The following is a 21,522-nucleotide window of genomic DNA, read 5'->3' on the forward strand; positions in this document are numbered from 1 at the left end:
TGTCTACTAGAGTGCAGCAAGAGACCACATAACACCTGATGAACACTACAGCTCAATTTATCAATATTTTTCAACTAGTTTACTCACACCACTCATCCGGCATTGTCATTACTGTCTTTATGGTCACGCTGGTCACCCAGCTTGGTTATCCAGTTTGGTGATGACGGTCAACCAGCAACAGGTTTTAAGCCTAACTGGCCTCCAGGGGCCTCTTTGCCTGTGACGCTCGAACCCCGTAAATCGCCGCTTGCGGCTATATTTGTGTTTGTATTTTGTTGTATTATGTTTATTCCCAAGCTGTATTAAGAAATAATTTCCAAATCCTTCACAAAATATGTACAACAAGAAGATTAAAATGTCAAATTTAAATTACTTAAAAAAAAAACACCTGAAAAAATCCAAAGCAGAATTAGTGTTATTTACTGCAGTTATAGAAGTGGCCCAGGTTAGTGTGAGTGAATAGGTAAATTTGACCTGTCACCTTGAGTGCTTATTATATTTGGTTACTTATATATATGTTTTGAGTTTTGTAATGTTGTAAAAAAGAAAATGAAAGATGGGTCCACACCCACCCCTCGTCCGGGGTACAACTCCCCTGCGTGTTCGTTTGATAGAGAGAGTCACAGACAGGTGGAGTGAAGTTGAAAGCAAACCAAGTATTTATTACAAAGTACTGAATTCTGGAGAACCCATACATGAAAAGACAGTTTAACAGCCGTCCCAGCATAAGTTCTGACCCCCCTGTGATCTGACTCCATGTTTTATACCCCAAATGACGTGAAACCTGCTGATGAGGCGTTGCTAAAATCATCCCATGTTAGTATGCATAATTTCACGTGTTAGTACTCAAGTTTCACAGGTCTGACCGGACCACTAGTGTTTGGCCTTGACTGTGTCCAGTCAGACAGTGTGATACTGTTTTAGTAATTGGACAGTGCCGCCCTCCCTATGTGCGCGCGTCCTCCTCCCGCTTTGGTAGGTGAAGAACTTTGCGCGCACAGAGAGAGAAAGGCCGCACTGTTCGTCCCGAAGTCTCCTTTGTATCAATTCAGTTCGTACAGAGTGCACTAGCCGATGATTGATGGCCGTTAGTTAGGGTCATGCAGTGAACGAAATGCTTCAAGCTTGAGCTACGCAAGTCACACAATAGATTTCATATGTTATATGTTAATGTGTTAGTAACACGTGGTTAGTATGCCATACAATAGATCCTATGTGTTAGTAAATGCCTTATGTATCATGTGGGTTAATTTGTCATATAATAGAGTCTGTGTTAGTCACATGCCTGATCAAACAATGTTTTACTATATGTGTAAAGAATATATATTGTGGTTATTGGTTAATCTTCTCTATATATGCGTATCAAATACAATGTGAGTATTGGTTAATGCATATAAAATACAAGGTTTCACACCTTTATGTAATTATCGATACTAAGTTAAGTAATCATAATTGGAAGATATTTGTCAATACACCCAAGGTATAATAAATGGTTACTCTTCAGTAACAATTATAATTTTTTCCAAGAAATAATTATTGGCTGTTGACCGTTGACATACTGTCGCAGCTGGAGGCTGTACAAATCACGTACAAAAAAAACAAATTAGAAAATGTTTATCATTTGAGTGCGGTCAGGTTTATTCAATAATTTATTTTATGCTCTTTTTCATGGTAATACCACACTATGCAGGCTCAGTTCAGTTATAAATACAGTTTAACTTTAAGTGGCATTCCCTATTTTAAGATTGTATTATATCATGCAAATGCATTTTGGGTAGAATATCCAATGATCAATGTAAAAAAAAACTAATATATATTTATTTTCATCTAAACTTGGCTACCTACAACGGTTTGTGGTTTAATAACACGTAATTGTTGAGTATTGAAAATAATTAAAACAAGTAATTTTCTTTTTTAGGATGCATATCTGGCAGCCATTGAAGCCGTGACCTGAAACGTGTGACATGGTAACAATGGCAAAAAGTGTAAATATGCAAATCTATATATACACACACACTTTTCTAATAGTCTTCTTTTTGCATATACTATATGTTAAAGCTTGTATATTCAACTACAGAATAAAATTTAAATAAACTCGAACTCTTGTTGTTTTTTCTGTTTATGTTCATGCCTATATGTCTGAATAAGGAGAGTAAGTATGAAAATTGTATTTGAGTGGTTGTAGGAAGGGTAACAAAAATAATATGTTGAAATAAAGCTTTTATTAGAGCATGTTTACAAGTAAGGCTATAGGTTTTGGACCATATCAGCTTTGGGTATGAAGATGTTTAGCATAGAAGGTGGGGCAGAGCTGGGCCAGTGTCTGTCTAACTGTAAATGAGTCTGTGCTGTATTTGGACCAGATTTAGAAAATGAGTCATAGATCTGAGCCAAATCTGGGAAGAATGTAATGAAATTTAGTGTAGAGCTGTGCCAGTTCTGGCCCAAATTCAAATCAGATATGCAAAACACATCTGTGCCGGTTTGGGCCCGTTGTGCAAAAATAAGCCGGCCCAAATTCGTCTGCCAGATTTGTTACAGATGTTGTGACTCGCCTGGGCCAGATTAGAACCAGAGTAAGTTTGATTCTGAGCCAAATCTGGGCCAAATGTAATGAAATTCAGTGTCGAGCTGTGCCAGTTTTTGCCCAAATTCAAATCGGATATGCAAAACGTATCTGTGCCGGTTTGGGCCCATTGTGCAAAAATAAGCCGGCCCAAATTCGTCTGCCAGATTTGTTACAGATGTTGTGACTCGCCTGGGCCAGATTAGGACCAAAGTAAGTTTGCTATCAGGGAACCCATAACGGTCATTTACCTAACTAAATACAAATTATTAACCAAATAAGAAAAAAAAAACGTTTTGTATATTTATTCATAAGCATTCTGATCTGATTCTGATTTACAGTGCAGTCACTTGGTGTTACAACCTTATTACACCTGCTACTGTAGTACTCCATACAAAATATTCCTTGTACATTTATTTATTTTTTTGCAGTAATAAACTGTATTTGGCAATGATATATGTAAAATTACAGAAAAGCATCCAAATCGTTTCTTTAAAATTGTCAGCTAAAAACTGTTAATAACAGATAACTCACATTATTACAGGAAAATACTGTAAAATTTACTGGGAATACCAGTCAAGCTGGTTGACATACGGCAGATAACTGTGATGCTTCTCTTGATTGAAGATCAGACAGGATTTTTTATAAAGAACAGACAAATCCAAGATAAGGAGGGCACTTTATATAATTAACCACATGTAACGGAGTTAAAAAAAGATTTCAAAAATAATTGAAAAAAGAACTACATAAAATAATATGAATTCTTACAAAATTATTAAAATTATATTAACCTTTAGTGAACAAAATAGGCTCTAGTTATGTTTTATACTCCTGTTGGAAGTTGGTTGATGTGATGTAGTAGTAAAAATGAAATTATTTCTTTGTGCTTTTATTTTGAACTACAATTTCATGTACTGTATTTTCCTTTGTTCCAGGTTTTATAGATGTATATGCAGTTGCAGACGCTTAGTAATCGGCTGGGATTATTTTTGTTGTGTATGTGCAGGTATGTTGTGGTTCTGTTTGTTTAATTAATGTAACGTTAAATGTTCTGCCCTGTTAAAAAATCTCTCTAAAAAGAAAAAGAAATAAAGGAGAGATAAGGAAGAAAACTTACTCTGTCTGAGTCTAGTACTAAAAAAACTAACTATACGATCAAATGTAACTGAGACTAAGCTGCATATTTTATTAAAACTTATTTTATTTCATTTATTTTTTTATGCAGCAATGTGTGTATTCAGACTCTATGAAAAGCGCTCCAGAGGAGCTTGAATGCAGCGCAGGAGATGTATATGCAGTTGCAGACGCTTAATAATTAGCTGGGATTATTTTTGTTGTATGTGCGGAGTAATAATTTACGAGGCTTAATTTGGTTTGATATTCGCAGCTCCAGATTTGTTTGGCTCTATATTCGCAGCCTCGTATTCCCCGACTGAAGTTGTTTGATATTCGTAGCTCACACAAGCCTCGCTGCTGCGCAGATCATGGTAAACACCTCACAGACTAATAGCGAAGGAGATAGAATGAAGAAAAGCAGTACAGCTGTTTATCAACAATGTAAATATACAGTGTTATTAAATGTAATTGTATATACACGATCTTCCATCACTTATTTTTTTCCAGTTTTACTTACAACATAAATTTGATGTTCTAGTGTAATTCATTCATTTCCTAAGAAGAAAACATCTTATTAGAGAATTAGCCTCCTACTTAAGGAAAACCTGGCATTAACCTGGTCCAAGCTAATTTATACTGTAAAATATTTTGTTTTATTATTTAATATATAATTAATAATGTAATATATAATAAGTAATTATTTAATACAGTGTATTTTAAAAGTCATTGCACACAAAAGGCAGATGATCCAGTGTTATTTTAAAGGATTTTTTAAATCTTGGGCCAGAACAAATACCCATCAGATAAAGAGTTCTAGTCTGCTACTTTAAGGAAAACCTGAAATTTGCCTGGCCCAAGCTGATTTTATACTTATAAAATTAATTGGCAACATGCCATACGAGCCATTTTGCACAAAAAAAATGAATATAAGGACTTTTTTACACTGGGCCAGAACAAATACCCATCATATGAAGAGTTAGTGTTCTACTTTAAGGAAAACCTGGAGGGAAACACAGATGTGCCACATAGTGAAACCACAACAACAGTCAGCTGCGCAACCATGACTGGCCACTCCTGGTACAACACTTGGTTTGGACGGTGAGTGACGCAACTTCCAGCTTGCGTACCTGCTGGCTGTTTGTTTAGCGCGTCTCTGTTGCTGGTCTTTGTATAACTATTTATAAATTGATTACCTGTTATACTATTTATTTAAACCGTCTTTACAACCTTTCCAAACCTATAAAATCCATCAGCTAGCTATTAATTTTGTGTTATTACCAGGGGCGTAGCAGCAAATTTTGGGCCCTGTACACTAGCAATGTCAGTGGGCCCCATTAATGCCAGTACATGAAGAACGTGAGCAAAAATAAAGGAAAAAAATATTTATCCAAAATAAAAAAGCATTAATACATTTTTAAGCTACAATCTCTGGCAAAAATGTATGGCAAAAATCATGATCACAATTATTTTTGATTAATATTGAGATCACAGTTACTTAGTTATTTAATGGCTTTGATAACATCATGAATTTATTGAGCATTAAACGCTAAAAAATAGCTTTTAAGCACAGCACTGCACAGCAATGCTAAGGCTTTTTACCAGACAAAAATAATAAATTGCTTTATTGCTTAATATATTACTAGTGTGCACTTGCACCTACAGTGATATTGGTAGGCTATTTTCATGTTGATATATGCAGCAGAAATATTTCTAGGTGTATCATTTATTAAGTCTCAGCATTGTTTCACTTTCAGCTCTTCTGTGTTAGTAGACAATAGGCTAGAGCACACGCACTGAACCAAAAGAATAACTTACTTTAAACTTAAGGTAAACAACTCGTATTTAGGCAGCAATTCTACCAGTCAGCAGCTCTCTCTCACACTCTCTCGCGCGCGCGAACCAACATACCAACGTAAGGTGGGCTTGTGGGGTGGGGGGGGGGGGGCTCGCCCTTGAATACTTGACCACTGCTGCACCACTGTTTGTTTCTAAAACTGGTTAATGTTGATAACTAAGGTTAGGCGGCTCATAATTGTCTTTATACCTGGTTGGCAACTAGCTAAGATAATGACTTCACGTGAGTATACAAACATCAGCAGCAGCTGTCTGGAGTGGACTACGTTAACTTTAATTGGACTTTGTATAACAAGCAAACTCGGTTCACCTTTGGGAAAGAAAACCGTCAACAGCTGCCTCCTCTTATTCTTTTTCCTTCCTTTCTTTCTTATTTTGATAACCTGATTTCTGCTTTTTGGGCAGCATGTCTTTAGCCCACAGATCATTAAATCTGGGCTCACTGACGGTACACCTGTAGTCGGTGGCTGTGCGGCGGACTAAACCATTTTGCGCCTCCAGGAGGGGGCCCCCAGAATGTCCAATATGTTTAGAGGACTGTTTATTCTCTCAGTTGATGTTATCAATATATTTGATAGATTAATTAATAAATAGTTTATTGGAGGGCCCAATTCAATAATAAAAACATCACAATAAATAAATAAATAAATCAGGATTTTTATGGGCCCCTCTCCCTACTCGGGCCCTGGGTAGTCAGGTCCACTTTTCCCCCCACTACCACGCCCATGGTTATTACTCCATTTTTGCCGCTGTTTTTGTGCTTACTTCGAGGTAATGGCGACCATGGAGGACCGCGCTCTCCTGATGCTCAGCAAGGAGCTCACCCGCCTGGATCGGCCGTCGCCTCCTTCAGCTCCTCCAGCCCCGAGGAAAACCGATAAGGGCAGTAGCCTCATTGTCTGGGATTCTATTGTGAGGCATTTAAAGGTGTCTAAAGCTAAAGGTAATGCTGGAGTGTCGTGTTATACAGGAGCTCGGGTCCTGGACGTTGCCCAGCACCGTCGCCTGCATGTGGGTACCAACGACACGTCCGCCCGCCTGGCGCAGTGAGGTCCTGAAGGAGCACTTCCGCACTCTTCTGGACCCGCGCCCGCCTCCTCATCTCTGGTCTGATGCCCACCTACCGCCGTGGGAGCCAGCCGTTCAGCCCCCTCTACGCTCTCCACTGCTGGCTGCGGGACTGGTGCTCTGCTAGTGCAATCGGCTACGTGGACAACTGGGAGAGCTTTCTGGAGCGCCCAGCCCTCTTCCACCGAGACGGTCTTCACCCCCAGTCGCCTGGGATCCACCGTCCTCTCTGGAAACATTGAGGCTGTGCTACGCCGGGACTGACTGGCCCTAACCAGTCATACCGGCCAGGTTAGTGGTCTAAACAATGGGCAGTTTAGTAATATACATCTTTCTAATTATTTATCTTGCCACTTTCCTGTTCATAAGGCTGTGAGTCATAATTATGTGCCTTTTTTTGATACAAGTGCAGCTATACCGTTAAGGATTGAGACTGTGTCTGTCCCCCGTGTAGCTCGAAAACGAAAAGGTCAGATAATCTGTTTTAATAATCTTATTAAAATTATAACAACTGCATCCGTCTCTCAGAGTACCAGCAGCGTTCGTATTTAAACTAGAGCTATTAAATATAAGATAGCTAGCACCTAAATCAGTTATTGTTAATGATATTATTACTGATAATCATCTTGCAATATGTATATGTGAAACCTGGGTTAAACCCGATGAATATATCGCTTTAAATGAGTCTACCCCTCCAGGTTTTAGCTATTTCAATTACCCACTCACCCCTGGTCGTGGTGGTGGTATAGCCACAATTTATGACTCAATGATGGGTATAACTCAAAACTCAGGATTTAATGCTAAGTCGTTTAAAGTTCTTAGTCTTAAAGTATCAGTCCCATCTCCTGCTTCCAAAATGCAGCATTCGTTTCTGTATCATCCTCCTGGACCATACTTAGACTTTATCAGTGAATTTGCTGACTCTCTAGCAGCAGTAACTCTTCTTTCTGATAAGGTTGTAATTGTTGGAGACTTTAATATCCACTTTGAAAAGGATCAGGATCCACTAAAAATTGCATTTAAATCAGTCTTGGATGCTCTAGGCCACATGTGTCAAACACAAGGCCCGCGGGCCAAATGTGGCCCGCCACTTCCTTTTATGTGGCCCGCGAGAGCTCGTAAGATCTTAGTGTCTATAATAAATAGGTCAGAAGCGTGCTTTGACCAAAAACTACATTTCCCACAATGCTTGTCGATTGTGTTACCCGCGAAGTTACGGCTTACTGCCACTACAAGGCAGTGTAGTCATTGATGTGGAAACCCTGCCGGAGGGAAGGCGTAACTTCGCGGGTGGAATTGAGACATACAAATGTTTATCCCATAATGTCCAGAAAAAGAAAAGTTGATGCAGACGGACGGCTGTGCTTCAAGGCAAAAGACCGGTATGCCTTTTGTGTTACAAAGAGTGTTACTGACCAAAATAAACGCTTTTTAGGAGAGATATAAGTTATGTGTAAATATTTATAAGACAATACCTGACAAAATCTGTTTTAATGACGTTAATAAACCTCACTGTGACAGCGCTAGTCACAGTTTCACCGCAGCAAAGGACGAGGACGTGAATCACTTATCTAACCAGCCTTTACTGATTTCTGCCCCAATAACCCTTTCAATAACCTCCAATAGCCTTTAATAGTCTTCAGTATCCTTCAACAGTCTAACCTTGCAGCAGTGGTGTGTCCACTAAACTCCGTAGTTATAAACATCCTGAGGTTAGCAGCGCGCTAACTGACCTGTTTATAATGTAATCCGAGCAGTGACTCTGTGACGGCTGCTCTAAACTGCTGCTGTTAGCTGCTTGGGCTGAAAGATGAACTGTATTATCCGGTTATTGGGGTTAAAATCTTTATTTCATACACAGAAGAACTTAAAAACTGTAAAAACGCTCCAGACTGGCTCAGCTGAGCCCTGTAGCCCGTGGCTGGGCTGTAGCTCTGACTCAGTAAAGACAGCGGGGCTTGTTATGCTGCTGCTGCAGCTCCGACTAGAGTGGTTGGATGAGGAACTGCTAAATCTGAGGAAATGCTAAATCTGTCACATGTTCTTAACAGCTCACAATTTTTTATTTTATATTTATTAAGCCTCTTTTCAGTATCAAACGTTTTGATCAAAGTTAATATAACTTGTATTTGATGTCATTTCTATTCACTTGAATAGTTTGGTTCTTGATTGATGGAGTTTTTGGATTTCATAACATGACAAATTAAAAGGATTTATGTTAATAGAGCAACAAGCAAACATTTTTTCCCATTCAACTGTAATGTTTATTTGAATAAATAATATATTGAGTTATTTAACATTAAGGAGTAATTACATTCATTTTATATTACATTTTATTACATTTATAAGTTACATCTGGCCCTCAGAGGACAGCCAATATTCCAATGTGGCCCTCGACCAAAATGAGTTTGACACCCCTGCTCTAGGCTTTAAACAAAATGTTACTGGCCCCACTCACCGATGTAGTCTTACATTAGACTTAGTTTTGACACTGGGTATTGAGGCTGAGAATACAGTTACTCTTTCTCAACATGACTCAATATACGATCACTATTTAATTATGTTTGAAATAGGTTTTAATCAAAATATCCTTCTCCCGCCCCGCTATATCAGCAAGCGTAAAATAACAACCTCAATTGCTAATGCATTTCTAAATAACCTCCCCAACTTACCTATCTCCCTTCCGTCCCATGAACATGATCTCAAGCACATAACAGAAAATCTAAAGCTGAAAAAAAAAACTAATTAGGGCTAAAAAGCTAGCACCGTGGTATAATGACCACACACGCACATTAAAACAAACCGCTTGTAACTTTAAACGTAAATGGCGACACACAAAACTGGAATTTTTCCGGCTCGCATGGCAGCATAGTCTCACAGACTACAAAAAAGCCCTTATTAAAACGAAATCTCAGTACATCTCAGCGCTTATTGAGAAAAACAGAGACAACCCTAGATTTCTTTTCACTACTGTGGCTAAACTCACCGGCAGTCAAAAACAAACTTGCTCCGTTATCCCTGCCGACGTTAATAGTAATGATTTCATGAAGTTCTTTGATGATAAAATTAATAACATTAGACAAAAAATTCAGTATCACTTCCAAAATTTACCTATAGATATTGATGTATGCTGCTCCAGCTCTGAGCCACACCTAGAGTATTTCAGCCCGGTTACAGAAGAAGATTTACTTAGTGTAATTAACTCATCAAAATCGACATCGTGTATACTAGATCCAGTACCCACACAGTTACTTAAACAAGCACTACCAAAGGTGGGTAAATCATTACTAGAAATTGTCAATTCATCCCTTAGCATGGGCTACGTACCCAACTCTCCCCATTATCAAAAAGCCAAATCTGGACCCCCATGAGCTTGCTAATTATAGACCAATTTCTAATCTTCCCTTTGTGGCCAAAATCTTAGAAAAAATTGTGTTTAAGCAGCTGTGCTTGTATCTACAAAGTAATAGTATTCATGAGGTTTTTCAATCTGGATTTAGACAATACCATAGCACTGAAACAGCTTTACTTAGAGTAACTAATGATTTACTTTCAGCTCTTGATAGGGGCATTACTGCCATCCTTGTACTGCTAGATCTTAGTGCTGCCTTCGACACCATAGATCACGCTATTCTACTTGATAGGTTAGAAAATCCTATAGGAATTAAAGGATCAGCCCTCACCTGGTTCAGATCTTATCTGAGAGATTGATTCCAGTGTGTTTATTTAAATAACGAATGCTCTTATCAGTCTAGAGTAAAATATGGTGTCCTTCAAGGATCAATACTGGGTCCATTACTCTTTACATGTTACCACTGGGTAAAGTCATCCGTAGGCATGGTATTAACTTTCACTGCTATGCTGATGACACGCAACTTTACATATCTGCTAAACCCAACGAGGAGCTCTGTATAAATCAAATAACTGTATTAAAGAGATTAAAAATTGGATGACGCACAACTTTCTCTTACTTAATTCTGATAAGACTGAGGCCCTTCTATTAGGTCCTAATATTGATAAAAACATAAATGTTAATACTGTAGATGTAGACGATCACTTAATTATGCCTGGTAAAACTGTGAGAAACCTTGGGGGTCATCTTTGACCCAATTCTTTCGTTTGATGCACACATATGTAGCATAGTCAAAACTGCATTCTTCCATTTAAGAAATATAGCTAAAATCTGCAGTATACTCTCTCTGGAAGATGCTGAGAAGCTGATACATGTATTCATAACCTCAAGGCTGGACTACGGCAACGCGTTGTTGGCTGGAAGTCCACATAAATTACTTCATAAACTCAATCTAGTTCAGAATGCAGCCGCGAGAGTGCTTACTAGAGATAGAAAGTTTGATTACATTACACCTATTCCTTCATCCCTACACTGGCTACCTGTTAAATTTTGTATAGATTTATAAAATACTTCTCCTGACGTATAAAACCTTCAAAGGTCTGGCCCCGCATTATGTAGAGGAACTTCTTACAATCCGCCCCGTCACTGCGCTCCCAAGACGCTGGCCTGTTATTAGTCCCGCGTATTAGAAAAAACTATGCAGGAGGAAGAGCGTTCTTTTATAAAGCTCCCCAACTTTGGAATAAACTCCCTATTAATATACGGGACTCAGACACACTCTCAATCTTTAAATCTAGACTCAAAACATTTCTATTTGCTCAAGCTTTTGAGTAATGTCTCATTACAATTTTCTTCCTCTTACAGCTTATCCAGCAAATATAAACCCTGTCCTAATCATCTGCTTTCTCTTTCTCTCCCCATGTCCTGAGCTGCTGCTACCAGTGCCCATCCCACTCCAGCAGAGTTTTATAAAACCATTCTAACCCCTTTTTCTTCCCTCCCCTCTCTGTTCTCTCTCTCTATCTTTCTCACATGTGCTGAGACGCCTGGCCGGCCGGTCTTCCTGGATGTGTCCGTCTGTGGTTCCAGCTTTTCAGAATCAGCCCTGACCTTCTACTCATCAGAATTATTTCACAACCCTTCTAACTTCTGCTTTTTGTTTCTCTTTCTTTCCTTTCTGTTTTCTCTATCTATCTCTTTTATATGTATGGAGATGCCCTGTTCCTGATGTTCCCAGCCTGGCTCTCCACTGCCCGCTGTGTTCTCCGGCTCTACAACCCTGCACTGATTAACATTAGCACACTCAGTATCTGTTTCTGTATTAGCCATAGCTCTATAGTTTGTGCCCATCACATTCTTATATTCACAAATTAGTACCTGTTACATTAGCTATAGCTCATTCTCTGTACTGTTTTGTTCTGTTATTTGTTTATTATTTGTTTGTACTGAGCGGGTCAACCCAAGTAGGATGAGTTCCTCTGACTGAGTCTTGGTTCCTTCAAAGGTTTCTTCCTCTTAAAGGGAGTTTTTCCCTTGCCACTGTGTCACCATAAAAATTGGCATCTCTGTTGTGCTGCTCATAAGAGGCGTAAACCTGTTTTTCATGTAAAGCTGCTTTGTGACAACCTTTGTTGTAAAAAGCGCTATATAAATAAAATTTAATTGAATTGAATCACTGTGCGCACCCCAAGCAAAATACCACGTACCATCACTTCTTTACCACAGAAAAGGACCTTCAAAAATCTATGAAAGCCCATTTCCACCACCTAAAAAAATACAGCACATTATTTTTATTAAGTGCTATCTTATTATTTTGAGAAAGCAAGTCATTATTATTGAGACAGTAAGCTATTTTAAAATACTATCTTAATATTGACTTAGTATTTCAAAATATTGAGATAGTATCTCAAAATAATGACTTAGGATCTTGAAATAATGACTTTATTTTGAGATAGTATCTCAAAATAATGACTTACTATCTCAATATTTTAAAATACTAAGTCAATATTAAGATAGTATCTCAAAATAGCTTACTGTCTCAATAATGACTTGCTTTCTCAAAATAACGATATATAAAAATATGCAATTTTTCTTTAGGTGGCAGGAATGGGCTTCCATAGAAATCAACTATATAATAAAACATATTTAATGTGCACAGTAAGTTAATATTACTGTTATTTATTTTTTTTCTGACATTTATAAAGATTTATATTTGTTTAGTACATGGTCTTAATTTTAGCTGAATATGGCAGATATATACATTCTGTTGAGAATTTGACAGATGCTCATTCTTACTCTTTTCTAAAATCCTACAGTGTTGGAAATAAAAAATGAAAAGAGAAAAGCACTTCAACTGAAAATAATTATTTAATTGAAATTCACTTTTATATTTAAAAAATGTCAAAGCAAATTGCCACATCGCTCTCGCTTCTTGTGCTGCCCATCAATTATTCAAAATTAAAAAATGTTAAATACACAGATCTTTCAAGCTATAGCGTGGCATTGACTGTTTTGTAAAACAAATAATAATAATTAAGAAATAACGTCAGATCAAGTGTAGTTTAAACAGCAAAGCAATGGTAAACACAATATAACCACCATCTTCGTTGAAATGTTATTTTTTCGCAGTGCACAGAGCTGATTTTAGAGCGAGGCTACAAATATAATATAAAACTCAGTTCTGTTAAATAAACTTATGTAATATGTAACTCTTATGTGTTTTTTATTTCATTTCACAGTATAGTTTGTCGTACCCATTGTAGTGATCTATTTGCTATTTGAATTAATTGCTGAATTTCTTTATTCATTTGAATGTTTGAATTTGTATTTATTTATTTATTTTTTGTCTGATTTTAGCTGCAGCCTGCCATCAACATAAAGATTTTGCACTGATGACATTTGCAGTTTACTAAATGAACTATGTAATTGAAACTTTGAAAAATGAAGTAATGTAATTGAATTCAATTTTGCTTTGAGTTTTATTTTGTGGAGGAGAGGATCATTTTATAAAGTTGTTTCAATCAATATTAAATCAACTACAAATTTGTAATCATTTTTACTGCATTTAACTTTTGATTGAAAGAGTTTATTTTGTTTTGGCCTTGGGTGTTTATATAACGTTTATTCAATGTTAGACATAACAAGCAGTTTCAATGCTAAATCAACATCAGAAATCAATGTTGATTCAATGATTATTCCTGATGGTACTTCAATGTTGAATGAGCATTGATTTTGGGTTGGCCTTGTTTGTTTATTCAACATTTATTCATAACGAGCAGTTCCAACGCTGATTCAACATCAGAAATCAATGTTGATTCAATATTATTTCTCTTGAATCAATGTCATTTTGCTATCTGGGATATGAGCCATTTATTGACAACTGTCACACACTACATTATAAACATTTTTACATGATCTTTATTTCCTCATTTTAACATTGTACACATGGACCTAAGTCTAGTTATATTAGTTATATTTTTGTTAAAGATAAATAAATAAACACAATTCCACATTGGATCATACCTTTGACTTTATATGGTTTATATTTGTACCTGTAACACTGGAGCATTAATAAGCAGCCGGTTATAAATGTAGATAACTGATGATAATCACGCAGCCCTATAACTAAAGATTTGTAAGAATTAAAGAAAACATGATCACGATCTGCTATATCGTTCGCTTAATTTATTATTATTTTTTTATCCACGATCCCTCTCGGGCTCTATATAAAGTAGACATTAGTGTATAAATAAATAAATCTCTGATTTAAACCCGCAGTACTGACCTGCTGAAGTGAGCTGAGGAGTAAAGATGAGAAAGATCAGGATTTTAATCATCTCTCACTGAGGTATGTTACACTAATAAACTACATTAAGTCCTTAATCCACCGAACACTAATGCTTATGTTCCAAAAAAGTCTTAATAGAGAAATCCAACCAATCAGAATTCAATAGCAATTCCAAAGCCAATAGCACTGTTCTGATTCACGAGTTGCTAAGAAGAAAACTAAAAGGCAGGTTTTGAAAGTAAACAAACGCATGCTACCTTCAAGTCCTCCTCGAAAACTCCTAAATGTCGTAATTACGACTTGACATGCGTTTGAGTGTTTTTTGGTCGGGTGAAAATGAACGCCATTAGGAAAATCCTTTTGTTGATATTTTGGTCTATTATCATAAAAACAGGAGGTTCATATTGCCCTACTCAAAGAGAATTTAAAAGTTTGCATCCTTTTTCTTCACACATTTGGGTTAAAATGTTTAGTTAGCAGTAATCTTTTTGCTGATCAGTATTGATAATTTCTTTTATATCAGTCCATAATTAGCTGTTCTACAATGTAGTTCTACTCCTGTTTTGTTGGGAATCTGCTTTCATTCAAACACAATGTATGTATGAGTAGGTAATGATGGGTGATACAGAATTGGAAATGCAACGCAATACACAGTGCTTCTATCATTCACATGTTTTATTTGTTTAAATTCCTTACATGTATTAATATAAATCCATTCCAACAAATTAAAAAAAGGTGGGATAGTAAAGCATTTCTCACCTCCCAATGCACTCTGAGGGGTTTAATGAGTTAAAGTTGTTAAGAAACTTTACACAGCTTTTAAATGGTCTGTGACATAAATAAGTCTCTATGACATAATGTGCTCTTTAGAGTTAAAATAAAAATGAAAACGAATGTGCTCTCTTAAACCGGTAAAACAGGCTCCGCAGGAAACTTTCCCACAAAAGACACTACACTGAGAGCTGCACTGTTACGCAACGGAAGTTGTAGCACCTGTGAGAAAAAACCTTTTTTGAAAATTGATCAGCAAAAACGTGCAGTGCAATATTAAGTAATTTTTACTGCCAATCACACCACCCTGAGAGTTACATTCTTAGACACACAGTTTCACTGATACCTCCCAAAAAACGAGTCATTGATGCAGAAATTCAACAGAGAACAAGAGAGAGAAAAAGAACAGACGGCATTTTATTTGTATAGCACAATTAATGCCCAGTGTTAAATAAACACAAACAAAAGACAAAAAAGCGAAATAAAATAAAAGCATCAGTTTCTTTCTGGCACATCACCTCCAAAAGATATTTAAAAATATTTTAATTTACAAAAAAAAATCTAAAGAAAGCAGCTATATCTAAACTAAATTAAGAATTAATAACATGGAATTAAAAGAAAGTACATAAGCTTTATAAAACTGGAATAAAAAAATGCAGTACAAATATATAAACAGGTACAGTAAAAATACAGTAACCATCACAGCACATCTAACATCTTCTGGCAGTATGTTCCACTTGTAAACAGTGTAATGGATATTCCACCAGCTGACACGAGTGCAGGATCTTGCTCATATTCTTTAAAAATATTGGAGCTGTACACTACAAAACAAATAAAATACAGACTATTCTGGAACGGTTTAGTTAACGTTAACAGTGATGAAACCTTAATATAAGCACTTTTATATCCTTTTGCCACATAGAGTTTGTACAGTATTGGCATACCTAAAGTACACTGATCTGTAAAATGTATGTGTGGCTTTTTAAACAAAAACGGACTTTTATCAAACCCTGAAATCCCTCAGAACAGATTCAGTGTATAGAGTTCAAAAACTTCAAAGCTCACCCAATACAACATGACCAAACATAATCTGACAGTGATATTCCTTAAGTGTGGTGCTGCAACAACTTCAGGAACTGTAACTGGAGTTAAGAGTTGAAGTTGAATTTGTAGCTGGAGTTGGAGAGTCTTGGGAAGAAACAAAAAATGTGAATTAAACATCTGCCTAATATTCCGACATCTGATAAACAAGATGCATATTTAGTACACAAAAAGACTGACTTACCTGAACCGATTTTCAGAAGAACAGGTGTAAAACCTGAAACAGAGACAAGTGGAAGATGATCATTTCCTCCTCTGATTGAATTCATTACTGAGAGATCCACACAGTGGAATTACGTTATTAGAATGTATGAAAAAATGAGATCAGAATCTCTCTTTATTTACCAGACTTCTTCCACATTAAAACTCCAGCAAATGCAATGACAAGCAAGAGAACCGTCACCGCTACACCAAAGATGATACACATCATGTGTAACACCCTAGCCTGTGTCTGTCCCTGTTTTCTGTCTCTCTGTATCATGTGCTCTGTGTTAGTTTACCTTCTGTCTGTTCTCTAGTTCCTGTCCCATGTGCTCTTGTTTATGGTCATTTGTAGCCCGTCCCAGTGTTCGTCTGTGTCATTACGTTACCTGTTGTCACCTGTGTTAGTAGTAGCTCCGCCCCCTCGTTACCTTGTCGTCAGGTGTTTCCTGTTTGTCCGTGTCTTTATATAGTCCTCTTGTTCCTGTAATGTTTATCCGGTGTTGTACGTTTTTTCGTCAGTTCATGTGTGCCATGTTACTTAGTTTATATGTTATCTCTGTTTCCTTGTAGTGTTCAGTTTTTGTTTATGTAAATAAATATTTGTAATCGAGTCCGCCTCACGTCCTCCCTGCTCCAGCACACGTGACAGAACACCGGATCAACAGAAATGGACGTAGCTAAGTGGCAGGCTACTAGGAGGGCGGACCTCGAGTATCTCCGGTTCCTCGCCGAGCAAATTCGGGGAGATGAACCGCTCCCGGCGCCTCTCCTCGGCTTGGAGCTCGTCAGCGCAGCTCCAGCTAAGCTAGCTAGCCTGCTAGCTCCACCGCGCTCTCCAGCCCGGCCGGCTTCCAGCTCTCCAGCCCGGCCGGCTTCCAGCTCTCAAACCCGGCCGGATTCCAGCTCTCCAGCCCGGCCGGCTCCCAGCTTGGCGGCAGCCGCACTCTCAGCTCCAGCTGAAGCGGCTTCTTCGCCAGCTGTGTCAGCCGCTTCCAAGCCCGCGGTGGCAGCCGCCTCCACGTCAGCAGGATCCACCGCCTCTGTATCAGCGCTGCCCGCGGCTCCGGCCGCCTCTGTATCAGCGCTGCCCGCGGCTCCGGCCGCCTCTGTATCAGCGCTGCCCGCGGCTCCAGCCGCCTCTAAACCTGTGCCCGCGGCTCCGGCCGCCTCTAAACCTGTGCCCACGGCTCCGGCCGCCTCTAAACCTGTGCCCGCGGCTCCGGCCGCCTCTGACTCTGTGCCCGCGGCTCCGGCCCCCTCTGACTCTGTGCCCGCGGCTCCGGCCGCCTCTGACTCTGTGCCCGCGGCTCCGGCCGCCTCTGACTCTGTGCCCGCTGCCACCCCAGTTCATGTGCCTGGGCCACCCGCCTCTGCTCCTGTGCCTACTCCCAGGTCACGAGCTCCTAGACCCACCGCGCCTGCTCAAGCTGCACCCGCCGCGCCTGCTCAAGCTGCACCCGCCGCGCCTGATGCCCCAGCTCCAGCACCAGCAGCTCCCGCTGCTATAGCCTCAGCTCCAGCACCAGCAGCTCCCGCTGCTACAGCCTCAGCTCCAGCACCAGCAGTGCCTGCTCCTAGAACTTTGTATGCCCCCAGGTCACAGGCTCCTAGGCTTGCTCCTAGACCCCCGGACTGTACCCTTAGCACTGTGCCCAGGCTGGCTCCCCAGACTTTGCCACAGACATTTCCTTGGACATTTGCCAGTCCTGGGCACCCTCCTGTGTATCTGGTCCCCGTGTCTCTCCCTGTTTTGGTCCCTGTCTCTGTTTGTGTCCCTGTACCCATCTCAGTCTCTGTTTCTGTTCCTGTCCCAGTTACTGTTAGTTTCTGTCCCCATCAGTGTTATGGTCCCTGTTCCTTTATCTAATTTTGCCCCGTCATCCGCCCAGTCTTTTGCCCGGTCCCCTGTTCAGTCCCCATATGTATCCCTGGTCCAGTCTGTTTTAACCCCTGGTTCTGTGTTCGGCCCTGTTCCACCTTTGTTTCAGCCTTCTGTCCAGCCTTCGTCCATGTTAAGTGTCCAGCCCCTAGTTCAGTCTTTCGTCCAGTCTAAGTCCCCTGTCCAGTCTCAGCCCTCTGTCCAGTCTTTCGTCCAGTCTCCGTCTCCTGTTCGGTCCCCTGTCCAGTCCCAGTCTCCGTTCCCTGTCCAGTCTCTGTCTTCTGTCCAGTCCCCTGTCAATCCCTGTGTCCAGTCCCAGTCTCCGTTCCCTGTCCAGTCTCTGTCTCCTGCCCAGTCCCCTGTCAATCCCTGTGTCCAGTCCCCTGTTCAGCCATGTGTCCTGTCCCCGTCCCAGTCTGCATTCCAGTCTCCGTCCCATGTCAAGTTCCATGCCCGGTCTCCGTCTCCTGTCCAGTTTCCATTCCCTGTCCAGTCCTCTGTCCAGTCTCTGTTCGTGTCCCTTGTCCAGTCCCTGTTCCCTCTCTCTCGGCACCTCTGGTAGTGGCGCCGTTGAGGGGGGGTGATGTAACACCCTAGCCTGTGTCTGTCCTTGTTTTCTGTCTCTCTGTATCATGTGCTCTGTGTTAGTTTACCTTTTGTCTGTTCTCTAGTTCCTGTCCCATGTGCTCTTGTTTATGGTCATTTGTAGCCCGTCCCAGTGTTCGTCTGTGTCATTACGTTACCTGTTGTCACCTGTGTTAGTAGTAGCTCCGCCCCCTCGTTACCTTGTCGTCAGGTGTTTCCTGTTTGTCCGTGTCTTTATATAGTCCTCTTGTTCCTGTAATGTTTATCCGGTGTTGTACGTCAGTTCATGTGTGCCATGTTACTTAGTTTATATGTTATCTCTGTTTCCTTGTAGTGTTCAGTTTTTGTTTATGTAAATAAATATTTGTAATAGAGTCCGCCTCACGTCCTCCCTGCTCCAGCACACGTGACATCATGATACCCACTGACTCTTCATCTGCAACACCAGACAGCAATATCTTTATTATATGATTAATAATTTAAATTCCTTTCAAACATTTATAATTTTCCTTTTCTATAAAAAATGATCCTACCTGACAGGACTGTACGGTCAGATATCTGTATCTCCTTTTCCATTCCTCCATGCTGAACTACACAGGTGTACTGGTTGTTCTTCAGCTCCTCAGGTGAGACGTACAGAATGCTTCTCTTCTGGAAGGTTCCATCCTGGTTGGGCAGCGTCTCTCTGAGCTCCACGTCCTCATTCAGATCCTCTCCGTTCTTCTGCCAGGAGATCATCACTGCTTTGGGGAAGAACCCTGTAGCGTGACACACCACTGGAGAAGAAGAGTTTTTCTGGAACACAGACACCTCAGGACGAACTGCAGAGAGAGAAAGAGAGAGAGAGAGAGTACCTTGAGAGGTCATATGCACTCATAGGCAGGAAAAGGGAATTGTTGGAGTTGGAATGTCTGGAATATTAAATGAAATGAAATAGAGGGATATATGGGGTCAGAATGCTCTACACTGTTGGACTGTTGAGTATGTCGTGTAAAAAAGTTCCTGACCATTTGTGTTCTCAAATCAGGATTGAGATCAGATAGAAAGAAAAGGAGCGTAAATCTCCTTCTGCTCAAATGTGTCACCAGAGATAAAGAGCTCAGAAGTCTCACGTGTCCAATAATCTAATAAACACAGGGGTCTTAAAATGATCTCAAATATTTATCATCCAGACACTAAGAGGTTTATTTTCCAGTTGTGATGCTGCACACTACATATCATATTCTAAAATATTTGCTACTGTTGTATTTTTTTCTTTTTTAATTTGGCATGTGATTTACTTATACATCAAAGTCTTATTGTTACATTAAACTGTGCCAACACTTGGTACAACAAGTGTTATTTCTGCAATATATATATATATATTTTTTACCATGCAAAATTATTTCTGTTAAAGAATAAGGGTTAAAATTGATTGGCCAATTGTTTGTGTTGATTGAAATGCAGTTGCACTGGATCAACAATAATGAAGTTGTGGGTATAAAACCCGGGTTTGGCAGGATTCCTTTAATTTTAGAAGTATTTCATGTTTTATTTATGTCTTATGCTATTTCTCCTAAATTATTTGTGAAAAACACCAGTGAAATACTATAAATCCACGAGGTTGGACAGGGCGACCTGATTAAAGAAAGGGAAACCACAATTCAGTGATGAAAGAAAGGCCAAATCCAGAGTTCTTAAGGCTTATTAATCATGTCCAATGCGGACCCAAACCGATAAACTACAGAGAAGGATTTCTTTCTGACAGTGTCCATTTAAAACGGCATAACTTTTCTTGTCTTTGTTATACGTGCTTTGCGGCGCAGTAAACTCACAGACCAATCACGTGTGGTGTAAGATCACCAAACGCTCTCCTCAGCCAATCAGATCTGTGCAGACAGCTGGCCCGGCTAGTACATGGGACGGGGGCGGGAAAAAACGCCTATATAGGATATAGCACAATCATAACACAAGGTTAAATATGTCCAGGACCTTGAACTGACAAAATTTTCTCCAACTGGATTGTACTGAATTCTAATTAAATACCCCTGATATAGAGTGAGATGCAGCTGCATTTACAGTAATGTACTTATAATATCACACACTTTACCTTTCCTCTCCAGAGTAGATCTGCCGTATTCCACATACTTCTGTAACCACTCAATACACACATTCAGCAGAAAGTGTTTCGCATGGCTGACTTGACCTGCCTTCTCCCACTGAAGTTTAGTAGGAACACGTTCATTTTTTACAGGTTTTCTACTTTATAACATTTCAGGACAATAAGATCACTGTTGATTTGCATCATTATATACTTTAACTATTTTTCCGGAACATGTTGATCACATCTGTGACAAACCTCATATCTGCCTTATTTTGCATGATGACAAAGGGCACCTTTGTTTACTTTGTATTCATACACAAACCGAATGAGTGATTCTGTTTATTTAGAATGTGATTAGTAGTATAATTAGTATAATATAATGTAAATAGTTGCAGGGTTTCATTGGAATTGGAAGAGGAGTTGTTTGCTTGAACAAAGTTGTCAACACAATAAAATGTTGTGGATCTACTTGTATCTTATATTCACCACCTTTCAAAATAGAGATGCTACGTCTGTGGTTGAAGAGTTAAATGTAAAACATGCACCCAAGCATAGATACATCTGCTCTTCCCATCTTGTGAAGGAAATACACCATTTTTATATTCCTTGTTTGTCCTCTACAGTACATATTTTATAAACAAGCATTTACGATACA

At 39.4% G+C, this 21,522-nt stretch overlaps 2 protein-coding genes across 2 annotated transcripts in view; one reads left to right on the forward strand and one right to left on the reverse strand.

Moving 5' to 3' along the window:
• LOC125786766 (major histocompatibility complex class I-related gene protein-like) overlaps positions 1-14,319 on the reverse strand; it is a 28,171-nt gene extending 13,852 nt beyond the window's left edge. Inside the window, exon 1 of the mRNA XM_049470269.1 lies at positions 14,242-14,319. Coding sequence (XP_049326226.1) covers positions 14,242-14,293 — 52 coding nt within the window. The 5' untranslated portion in view covers positions 14,294-14,319. The remainder of the gene's footprint in view (positions 1-14,241) is intronic.
• LOC111190560 (patr class I histocompatibility antigen, B-1 alpha chain-like) overlaps positions 1-21,522 on the forward strand; it is a 116,762-nt gene that overhangs the window by 77,009 nt on the left and 18,231 nt on the right. The gene's annotated exons all lie outside the window — the stretch shown is intronic.

Source organism: Astyanax mexicanus, chromosome 22 (assembly GCF_023375975.1).
Source record: "Astyanax mexicanus isolate ESR-SI-001 chromosome 22, AstMex3_surface, whole genome shotgun sequence".
NCBI classification, from domain to species: domain Eukaryota; kingdom Metazoa; phylum Chordata; class Actinopteri; order Characiformes; family Acestrorhamphidae; genus Astyanax; species Astyanax mexicanus.